Source organism: Delphinus delphis, chromosome 17 (assembly GCF_949987515.2).
Source record: "Delphinus delphis chromosome 17, mDelDel1.2, whole genome shotgun sequence".
In the NCBI taxonomy this organism is placed as follows: domain Eukaryota; kingdom Metazoa; phylum Chordata; class Mammalia; order Artiodactyla; family Delphinidae; genus Delphinus; species Delphinus delphis.
The window spans coordinates 77,438,075-77,449,380 of record NC_082699.1 but is presented as its reverse complement, the minus strand read 5'-3'; the positions used below and the strand labels follow the sequence as shown (position 1 = coordinate 77,449,380).

The following is an 11,306-nucleotide window of genomic DNA, read 5'->3' as shown; positions in this document are numbered from 1 at the left end:
ATACACAAGGGAAAGAAGGTCTCCCTCATCCTCTGTTCTCTCAACCCTCTCTGGAGATGCCACTGTTGACAATTACTTGTGTATTTTTCAAACATGCTATGCACATTCCAACCTATGTATGTGAATTCCTTTTTAAGTTTTACTTCTTTATTTTTAACCTGGATAACCCCTTCTGCCCCTACCTAGCAAGGTGGGCTCTGGAACTAAGGACAGCTGTCCCACACCAGGGGGCCTATTCGGAGCCCTAGACGGGACCCCCAGAGTCAGGAGTGGGTTTCCAAGGAGGAATGGGGACCAAGCACCAGCCCTCGGGCAGTCTGCTTGGGGCTCAGGCTCTGACCTTCTACTTCCCGGCCCCGCCCAGCCCCTGTGGCCTTGCACATAAGGCATGCCCTGGAGACAGGCGGCCTCAGTTTCTCAGCCTGTAAAAGGGGAACTTATACTCTCCCCAAGGTAGTTCAGAGCACTGGCGACAACGCCTGCGGCTGCGCGACACGAAGCCCGGCTCGGCGCGAGGGCAAGGAGTGTGATCCCGTAGTGGTTTTGCAAAGGCCTGGGCTGGAGGGCTGCACCACGGAGGTGAAATTTGAGCTGCGCGCCTTGAGGGCTTGGAAAGGCGCGCGGAGGCAGGAGTGGCATCTCCTTCGGGGTGCGCGGCCCCAGGAGCCAAAGCTTTTCTTTCCTTCTCAGCGGCTCTCCTTCCCCTTTTCTCCCTCTGGGTCCCTCCGTCTCCTTCCTCCTCCCTGTCCCTCCCTGCGACCATCTAGCTCCCTCCACTTTTCATCACTCCTCTCTTCCCCCTCCTCCTTCCCTCGCTTCCCCGGCGTCTCTTCCAAAACCGGGAGCGGATCCCCGGCCCGGGACGGGCCCTGCGCATGCGCAGGGGCGGTGCCGGCTCAGCCGCTTGTCGGAAGCTCCCGCTCTGAGCCGGGGTAGCGTCCGAAGAGGCTACTCGGCCCTGCCGCCCGCCAGGCCGTTGGCTCCGGGCCCGGGGGTCCGGCTGTGTAAGTGCAAGGTGGGGGGCTCCCGGGCAGGCAGGGTGTCGGGTCGGCTGCGGGAGGGCTGTCCGTGTGTCACGGCGCTCAAGGGCGCCAGCCAGCGTGTGTCCCGCCGAGGGGCTCGCCTCTGCCCACACCTGCTCGGGCCACTTGCCCCAGCCCCGTTACCCTGACCGGAGCCCGGCCACACCTGTCCACGGCCGCGTCCGCACCTGCCGAGGGCCCGGCCCGCACCTGCCGCCTCTCGGGCCCGGCCCTGGCTCTCCTTAGCTCTCGGCTGTCGTCCCCTTCCCCTCTTCCGCCCGCGGGCCCCCTCCGCCCGGCCTCCCTCTGCTCGGCCCTTTGACCCCGGGCCAGCGGGTCTCGGGACCCGGCTGGGGCCGGCCTCCGGGCGGCGCTGCAGCCCGCGCCCCCGGCCGCCTTCCCCACCCCGCGGTCCCGGGAGGCCCTCTTCTCCTTTTTCCTTCTCCTCCTCCTCTTTTGGTTTCAAAGTGTCTCAGATCCCGCTCGGCGGCGGCAGGCGCTGATTCCCGGGGATGAGCTCCTCGAATTGCAAAGTCCGGCTTCTCCCGGCCAAGTCTCGGGAAGAGAGAGCACAGTGCCTGCCTTGGTCTCCTCCCCCGGCTCATTTGCCCCACGTGAATGCCCTTTAACACGGAGTTTTCTGGTGTTCGGATGGGGTTCTTATGGATTTCACGTGTTTTTATAGAGAGAGGGATTACAGTGTTGAAAGCAGGGCTCGGTTTAGTTAAAGATGAGTTGAGGGTATGAGGCTGTGACATCCTCCATCCTCTCCCCGCCCCAGTTTAAACGCGACTGGCGATTTTTAAAACGTAGTTAATTGTCGTTTCCTAGTCCAGCCCAGATAGTATTCCTTAACACGAAATAGCAGCACTAGAGGCATGATATTGGAGAACCAGGAATATTGCAGTCCTAAAGATGTCCTGGCAAGGTTTTTTGTTTTGTTTTTCTTAAACTGTGGGACAGTCCAATAGTATAGAGGGAAAAATAGTTGTCAAGAAATATTTTATCAAATAACAGCGTTATTGAGATAATGTTCACATACGATGAAGTCCACCCGTTTAAATTGTACATTTCAGTGGTTTTTAGTATATTCACAGTTGTGCAACCATTATTATTCCAGAACATTTTCCTCACTTCAAAAAGAAATTCCATACCCGTTGGCAGTCTCCCCTCCTGCAGCCCGGGGAGCCACAGATCTACTTTCTGTCTCTAAGGAGTTGCATATTTGGGGCATTTCATGTAAATGGAATCATACAGTATGTGGCCTTTTGTGCCTGGCTTCTTTCACTTAGCATAACGTTTTCAAGGTCCACCCATGTTGTAGTAGGGTCAGTACTTTGTTCCTTTTTATGGCTAAGTAATATTCTATTGTTATGGCTAGATCACGTTTTGTTTATGCATTTATCAGGTGATGGACACTTGCGTTGTTTCCACTTTTTGGCTCTTAGGAATAATACTGCTATGAATGTTCGCATACTAGTTTTTGTGTGGACACGTATTTTCAAATCTCTTTGGTATATACCTAGGAGTAGAATGGCTGTTTATATGGTAACTCTATGTTTAACTTTTTGAGGAACTACCAAGTTGAAGAAATATATTCTTGATGTTTTAATCTTTGTATTAGATTAGTCTCAGACACCAGAGGTGGCTCAGTGCCAGGGCTTATTTCATCAGATTCTTTCTCCCTTGAAGAAAGTAGTGGAAAAGCATGGACTCTGGAACCTGGCTCCAGTTTACCCCTTACAGATTAGGAGACCTTGAGCAGCTGACTGAGCCTGGTTCCTCATCTGTAAGGTTGAAAATGGGAATGCTTGTTTCTTAGGATTGTTGTGAAGTCTAACTATGATAAGTTGTAAAGTGCCCAGTGCAGCCCTTTTCCTACCTTATATATGAGACAAATTGCCCCCCGTGGTACTTGCATATTTTGAATCTGGGGCAAAAGTGAACAAGAAGTTTGCTAATACTGAGCTGCCTCAGGGAAAAACCCTTGCCTGAGGTTGTAAGGTTTACTGAGCTGTGGCATGGAGTTGATTGTTGGTCTGCTTTTCAGGGCCTAGTTGGAACTGGAAGGGACCCAGAGGGGTCTTTTAGTCCAGGGTGACTTCATTGTTTAGATTTCATAGATTGGTAAGTGCTAAAAAGCTGGAGGGCCAATCATAGGCTTGTCAATTTTTATTTTTGCCCAGATAGAATAATGGAAGAACAAGCGCCGTCTCCCCCGCCCCGCCATTGTTTTATAAAAGCAAGAATGTTTGGGAATTCCCTGGCAGTCCAGTGGTTAGGACTCTGTGCTTTCACTGCGGTGGCCCGGGTTCGGTCCCTGGTCAGGGAACTAAGATCCTACAAGCCGTGGGGCGCAGTCAATTAAAAAAAAAAAAAAAAAAGACTTTTAACAGCAAAAGACGAGACAGTTCATAACCTAAAAATAAATGATAACAATAGTAGTTAATATTTATAAAGCACTTACTAAACTTACTTTAGTTTTATGGGAAGCTTAATATACATTGTTCATATTTTTCTCATTTTACTTCAGAGTAGAGAAATTGAACACCTCCTGTCCTCAACCTGTGTCAGACCCACAGGCCACCTGTGCACCTGTAACACACTTGCCTTTTTTGTGCATCAACTTTTTTGCTTATAGAAGAGGGGTGTTGGCAGGGGCAGTAGCATAATCTCCTGATAGATGAGAAGGGTGGGGGCCAGGCCCTGAAACTAGCCAACCTGCTGAAAAAATGCACCGTAATTTTGAAGTTCGACCTTCTTCCTTTTTTTTTTTTTTTTTTTTGTGGTACGCAGGCCTCTCCCTGCTGTGGCCTCTCCCGTTCCAGAGCACAGGCTCCGGACGCCCAGGCCCAGTGGCCATGGCTCATGGGCCCAGCCGCTCCGCGGCATGTGGGATCTTTCTGGAGGGGCACGAACCCATGTCCCCTGCATCGGCAGGCGGACTCTCAACCACTGCGCCACCAGGGAAGCCCAATGTGGAGCACTTTTAAAGTCTTTATTGAATTTGTTACAATATTGCTTCTGTGTTATGTTTTGGTTCCTTGGCTGCCAGGCATGTGGGATCATAGCTCCCTGACCAGGGATGGAACCCGCACCCCCTGCATTGGAAGGTGAAGTCTTAACCGCCAGGGAAGTCCCCCTTCTTCCTTTTTTAACTCGTATGTTAAATGTTTAACATGTATGTACAGTTTAAAGAATGGCAAAACAAGCACCGCTGGATCTACCATCTAGCTTAAGAGACAGAACATAACTACTGCTTCTGAAGCCCACTGCTTCCCTTTCGAACTGCATTCCTCTTTGCCACCCAGGTAACCACTATCCAAATTTACTTTTTCTTTATAATTCTGCCATATGTGTAAACAAGATACTGTTTAAGTGTTGCCTGTTTTTGAACTTTACATGAATGGAATGGTGCTGCTTGTATCAATCCACAACTTGCTTTATTTGCCCATCATGTTCTTGAGATTCATCTTTGTTCCTGCAATGTCTCTCTAGGTCATTCATTTTCACTGTCCTAAAGTATTTCATTGTGTTAAACGACCACAGTTTAGTTACCCATTCTCCTGACGGTGGACATTTGCGTTCTCTTCAGTTCTTGCTTCTGTGCACCTGCCAGCCACATGCCAGAATACGTGCCACCTGTCCAACAGGAGAGGTACCTTTGGTCTGCATCTTTGCAGACACGTGGTGTTTTTATACTTAAAACATTTTATCTTTATACCCATGTTCATAATAGTATTATTCATAGTAGCCAAAGCTAGGAACAACCCAAATGACCTTCAATGAATGAATAAATAAAATGTGGTATATATATATATATATATATATATATATATATATATATACAATGAAATATTATTCAGCATTAAACAAGAAGGAGATTCTGATACATGCTACAACATGGACGAACCTTGAAGACATTCTGCTAAGTGAAATAAGCCAGCACAAAAGGACAAATAGCATATGATTCCACTTATGTGACGTGTCTAGCGTGGTCAGATTCTTAGAGACAGAAAGTCGATGGGGGCGTGCCAGGGGTGGGGGGATGGGCAGTTAGTGTTTCATGGGGACAGAGCTTCAGTGGTGAAGGTGAAAGAGTTCTGGAGATGGTTGCACAGCAGTGTAAGTGTACTTAATGCCATAGAACTCTGCATTTAAAAAGGTAAGTTCTGTGCTATGTATATGTTACCACAATAATTTTTTTTTTTTTGGTCAATCTGGTGGGTATGAAATGGTCTATTCCTGTGGTTTTAATTTGCTGTCTCCTGATCGCCATTGAGGTGCAGCATCTTACTGTACACGTCTTGGCTACTTGAGTTTCCTCTTCCAAGACGTCTGTCTGTCCCTTTTCTGATTGGCTTGTGCATCTTTTCCTTACTCATGGATTACCCATTGTGCCAGTGCTGCTGTTGGACGGTCTGTCCTTTCCTGCGGTCCTAGAGTGGCGCCTCCGCTGTATTGCAAATTGCCATGCATGTGTGGGTCTGGTTCTGGGCTTGATGACATTTCCATTTTTCTCTCTATCCCTGTGCCAATACTGTGCTGACTAGAGGTGTTTTTTTTTCCCTACAGATTTACTGAAATATAATTCACATGCTATACAGTTCAACCATTTAAATATACAGTTCAGTGGTTTTTAATGTATTCACAGAGCTGTACAACCCTCACCACAATCAATTTTAGAACATTTCATCACCCCACGAAGAAACCCTATGTTCCATTAGCAGTTATGTCTGGTGGGACAAATGCCCTTCCCCATTGGTCGTTCCTCAGGAGTTTCTTGGCTATTGACCATAAACTAACTTGTTACATTCCATGAAAAATCTGATATTAATTCTAATCAGAATTGTGTTGAATCTATATATCAAAATGGGGAGAATGAACATCTTTATGATATAAACTTTTTCTACCCATGGATATATCTGGAACCCTACCTTTTCCTCTCTACAGAGCCTGGCACGTGGGAAGTCCTCACTAGATGTTGGGGATGTGAATGATGAGGTTTTATATATCATTAGTTTCAACCATAGCCTTGCACAAAAGAGAAAACTAACCTCAGTGAAGCTACGTGACTCACTTATGGTCACAAAGAGTGACAGCCAGTGCTGGAGCCAACCCGATGCACGTGGTGCTTGCAGTGAGTTCTCCGCCGCCTACTGCTGATGGGAGCAGCATCCTTTTTGCGAATGATACATGCTGGTTGGCCGCTTTCACTTTCATTGGTTCCATCTTATCTGTAGGTGTTTTTCTTCTGGTGGGCCTGTGTGTGATGTGTGACATGTTAATAAAGATCTGTGTTTGGGAGAACTCTGGGCCAGGTGCAGGGAGTGCCCACTGAGCACATGCTTGAATTGGGAAAAGACACAGTAAAGGTTGGAATTTCCATTACGGTTCAAACTTCCTGATTTCTATGACTTATTATACCTTGATTTAGCCCACCTTAATTTTGGATGCACAAATATGGAAAAACTTGATGAAACGTGATTGTACGGTATTGTAGAGAGAGGACCTTGTACGATATTTCTCTTTCTTTTTTCTAACACTTGTTCTCCTGGGCCTTACAGATCCTGCACCCATTCAGCAGTGTCCAGGGCTTGCTCGGTGCTGCACTGAAGCAAAATTTGTTTATAAGGGCCTTTCCTCATCTACTCTGGGCCTCCGTCTTCTTCTCTGCACAGTGAAGGCTTAGACTAGATAAGGGTTTTTCAATATCTTTGCCACCTTTTAGAAACAGAAAACTCTCAAATCTCCCTCCCCACCCACCCCAATGCTTAAGATTTTGATACGTCCCCCAAGGGGTGACATCGCTCTTGTTGAAAGTTGATGTGCTTTTGGTTCTTTCCAGGAGGTGCAGAAAAGACTCTGCAGGGAATTATTGCAAGGAGGGGCCGGGGGCCAGTGTATCACACTTTGCAGTGTGAGTGCCGGGGCAGGGGCTGGGGTGGGGGGTGCGGGAGCGCCTGCCTTCCAATACTGCAGCTGATGTGGTCTCTCTGTGATCTTGCACAATGTGACCGACTTCTCTTTCCCTCAGTTTCTTCATGTGTAAAGTTGGGGTGATATTATTTAGAGGTTTTCATGAGATAATATGCACATAAGCTTTTTGTGTCCTGGGTAGAAACAAGACCAGTTAGCGGGTCAGAGTTTTCTTAAAAAAAAAAAAAAAAAAAAAAAAAAAATCTTTTTCCTGCTGCTCTGTCCAGGTGTGTTGTGAAGCTCTGGAGGGTGAGGGTTGACTCTGAAGTCCAGCATGGGGTAGGTGGCCCCAGGATCTGCGTGCCCCAAATTGCTCCCACCTCCCTCCCCAGTCCTCTTCCTCTCAGCCCAGGATGAAATCCCTGCCATTGGACTTACTCAGAGGTCTAGTGGAAATGGCCTTTTATTTTTATTGTTTCATCTGGGAGGGCTGCTGTCATGATCTCTGTAGTCAGGTTCTGGTGAACCGAAGGCTATGCAATTTGGAGTTCCTAGTCAAGAAAAAGAAAACACAATTACAAAGACAAAATTAGATATAGGGCCATGGAAGGGGCTCTTGCAAGTGGGGGCCATTAGCTCTGTTAGCTGCACAGTACAGCGGCCTCTGGCCGTGAGTACCCACCCCTGTACTCTGAAGTAGGAGAGACCAGTGAGGTCAGTGGAAAGATTTACTGAGTGTATCTCACGGGCTAGGCGTTTCCCTACTTGTATGGTGTATTCCTTATTTGATACAATGAGCTCATTTAATCTCAATAGCCTTTAAAAAATTAGACCTTTTATTTTGAGATGTAATGTAGATTCCCATGCAGTTGTAAGGGATAATATTGAGAGAACTTATGAACCCTTTGTCCAGTTTCCCTTAATGGTACTGTCTTGCAAAGTTATGGTACCATATTAAAACCAGAATATTGACTCACTAACCCTTTGAGGTTTGTGTTATTATCCACATTTTAATTCATGATAAAACTGGGGTTTAAAGAAGCACACAGGCCTGCCCCAGGTCACTGACGTTGTTAGTGTAGAGTCAGGGGTGGAACGTGGGCTTCACATTTCTGGGCAGTGCCGTTATGATGGTCTGTGGAAGGGTGCAGCATTCATTTGCTTGTTTGTTCATTCATTCAGCAAACATTTATTAACTCCTACGGGCCAGATGCTTTCCTATGGGTTATCTAATTGAATTCTTCAACAGTACTGAGAATCAGGTAATGTTGTTTTCTTTCTTTCTTTTTAAATTTTTATCGAAGTAGTGTTGATGTTGCTTTCTTTTTATATCTAACAAAATTCACTGAGAGAGGTTATTAAAACTCTCCCAAGGAAGCACAGTTCGTAAAGGAGGGATAGTAACCGTGTAGAGCCCCTCCTTCTACGTCAGGCAGTATGCCTGGCACTTCGCATGTGCAGCCTTCCTCAATCCAGATGTCTTCTTAGCAAGCAAGTTTTATTATCGCCATTAGTTTTCAGTTCAGGAGCTCAAGTGGACTGGAGTTCAAGTCCAGACCATCTGATTCCACTGTGGTTCTTTTCATTCTGTTCTGCTGAGGGGCTGGGGAAGCAGTTCCTTCCGTTGTTCAGGCATTTATTCAGCTTTCTGAGCACTGACTCCACATCAGTGCCTGGCTCCTGGCCAGGAGTTGGAAACAGAAAACAAGAGATGGCCCCTTTTCTGCAGGAGATCCAAGCCTGGTCCAAGAGCAGGGGATTGTGATAAGAGCTGTGATAGCCATATGCAGAACTCCGAGGACAAACTGTTCCCCACAGCTTTGCTTGGGGCTTACCCTGCCTTCCAGCTGGTGGACGCCAGCATCGCCAGCATCACCGCATCCCCGAGTGTGCCGGCAGCCTGCAAAACCCGGTGCGCCTCAAAGCCTCTTTTTCTCTCTGGGCAGGGTCTTCACCATGAGTGTCCCTGACTACATGCAGTGTGCTGAGGACCACCAGACTCTCCTCGTGGTGGTCCAGCCCGTGGGGATCGTCTCGGAGGAGAACTTCTTCAAGATCTACAAGAGGATCTCGTCCGTGAGCCAGATCAGCGTGCGCGACTCGCAGCGCGTGCTCTATATCCGCTACCGGCACCACTACCCGCCCGAGAACAACGAGTGGGGCGACTTCCAGACCCACCGCAAGGTCGTGGGCCTCATCACCATCACAGACTGCTTCTCGGCCAAGGACTGGCCGCAGACTTTCGAGAAGTTCCACGTGCAGAAGGAGATCTACGGCTCCACGCTGTACGACTCACGGCTCTTCGTCTTCGGGCTGCAGGGGGAGATAGCCGAGCAGCCGCGCACCGACGTGGCCTTCTACCCCGGCTATGAGGACTGCGGGACGGTGGAGAAGAGGATCGAGGACTTCATCGAGTCGCTGTTCATTGTGCTTGAGTCCAAGCGTCTGGACAGGGCCACGGACAAGTCCGGGGACAAGATCCCGCTCCTCTGCGTCCCATTTGAGAAGAAGGACTTCGTGGGACTGGACACGGATAGTAGGTAAGTCTCCCTGGAGCCCAGGCTCCTCAGCGTGGGCTGCTTCCCGACCTCCAGAAAGGGAGAAGCAAGCGGGAGCGTAGAAGCAAGGGAGCGGGGGAAAAGGGTGCAGTCCACTGGCTTTCAGACTTAAAAATGGGACAGCCTTTGGTTCAGGGAAATCCTTTTAGGGTTCGTGTGGACACTTACTGCCCCTTTTCAGCTGGGAGCCCGGTGGGCCCCCCTGGAGCGCTGTCCAGTAGGGTAGCCACTGTCACTGAGACTGTGGAGGAGGCTGGTCTGAGCCGGGATGTGCTGTAGGTAAAATGCACGTCAGATGCTGAGACCTAGTCTAGGGAAAAGAATGTAAACTATCTCAGTATTTCTTTTTTATTGATTACATGTTGAAATAACACTTTACATGTGTTAGATTAAATAAAACACGTTATTCAAATCTGCTGCGAGTGTTTGGTTCTCACTGTTTAAAATGTGCAAACTAGGAGACTTTAGTTACGTGCCTCACACTGTCTTCCTGTTGGACGGCGCTGCCCTCCGGCACCGTGTGAAGACTGTTATTCAGCCTCATCCCGTCAATGTGCAGATGAGGTGCTGAACGCGGAGAGGCGGCCCAGTGAGGTGCTAGCTGAGCTGGGGGTCGGGCCGTGCCTCCTGCCTCCCAGTCCCCGGGCGCCTGCAGGGCTCAGGTCCTCCTCCTGCCAGAGGGCCACGCCACGGCAGCGCCGCAGCCCCCGCTTATGCTTAGGGTATCAGAAATGCCGTGGGGGCTTCCGAAAGAGCGCTCCACGCAGAGGAAGGTGTGTTCATGGTTTCTGTGTCTCAGGGAGTGTCAGACAGAGCAGGGAAAGTTCAGTCCTCACTTTGTCCCTGTGATTAAGTCACCAGAATTGCAGACGAGCTCTGCTGGGCCGTCTGCTTCCCCTTTCTGCCCTCTGCTCAGTTTCCCTGTGTGGCCAGTGCGGTGTCCCTCCCGCAGGAGAGGACGAGACACACGCCTTTGCCGAGACGTGGTCCCCTTTGCTGGGGAGAGCGCGGGTAGCTGTGTCATTCCTGGCCTTGGGCCCTGGGCCCTGAGTCTGTCCTCCCCGCTCTGTACAGGTCGCACGATGGTCTCCCAGGTGAGGATGGGGGACATGGTGTGGGTGCCGCAGTGCCCGCTGCAGAGCAGGTGCTCAGGGTTTCCTGAACTTACCTAAGGTCAGACCCGACTTTCTGGTTGTCGATAAGTTAGAGGAGAAGATGTCACAGAATTGAGGGAAAAAGTCCAGGCAGCCCTACGAGTGAGAGGCACAGAGTCCCCGAGCCACTCCTGCAGGTGGTGCCTGGCAGGGTCTGGAGGAATCTTCATTTCCTCACCCGGACACGTCTGCGTGGTCTAAGGAAAGGGCAAGGCATGTCGTACCCACGATCCGTACTTAGTTTTCGCATGACCCTGTGATCTACATGCCAGCACTCCCCTTCTCCCCTTGGAGCCGAGGTGGCAAGGGTTAGGAGCCCAGGCACCGCGGAGGGGCAGAGCTGCCAGCACCAGGCCCGCTCCCGGCCAGCTCCTCACTGCACCTGTTGCCTCCTGCTGAGCCCCGGGCGTCAGGTGGGGTGGATGCCGTGGTGATCATCCCTCACAAGGTGGGGCCTCACGGGCACACAGCATCACAGTGCCTGCGGCATCGGCAGGGACTGCCTGCCCCTCCCTGGACAGACTGGTGGGTGAGTGGCTGAAGCCAGGAACCCTGCCCTGACCCCGTGGCCAGTGCCTTATCCTTGCCAGACGAGGCACTGGTGACATTTCTGCTCATCAGCTTCTTGGCTTTGAGGTTGCAGACCCACCAGG

At 49.8% G+C, this 11,306-nt stretch overlaps 1 protein-coding gene across 2 annotated transcripts in view; it reads left to right on the top strand.

The window, feature by feature from the left end:
• The first annotated feature begins 883 nt into the window (after positions 1–883).
• The window catches only part of TRAPPC9 (trafficking protein particle complex subunit 9), a 507,030-nt gene continuing 496,607 nt past the window's right edge, over positions 884–11,306 (top strand). For both annotated transcript variants that reach the window (XM_069539993.1, XM_059995234.1), the window contains exons 1-2: positions 884–1,004; positions 8,888–9,481. In XM_069539993.1, the coding sequence (XP_069396094.1) occupies positions 8,898–9,481 (584 nt within the window). In that variant the 5' untranslated portion in view covers positions 884–1,004; positions 8,888–8,897. The remainder of the gene's footprint in view (positions 1,005–8,887; positions 9,482–11,306) is intronic.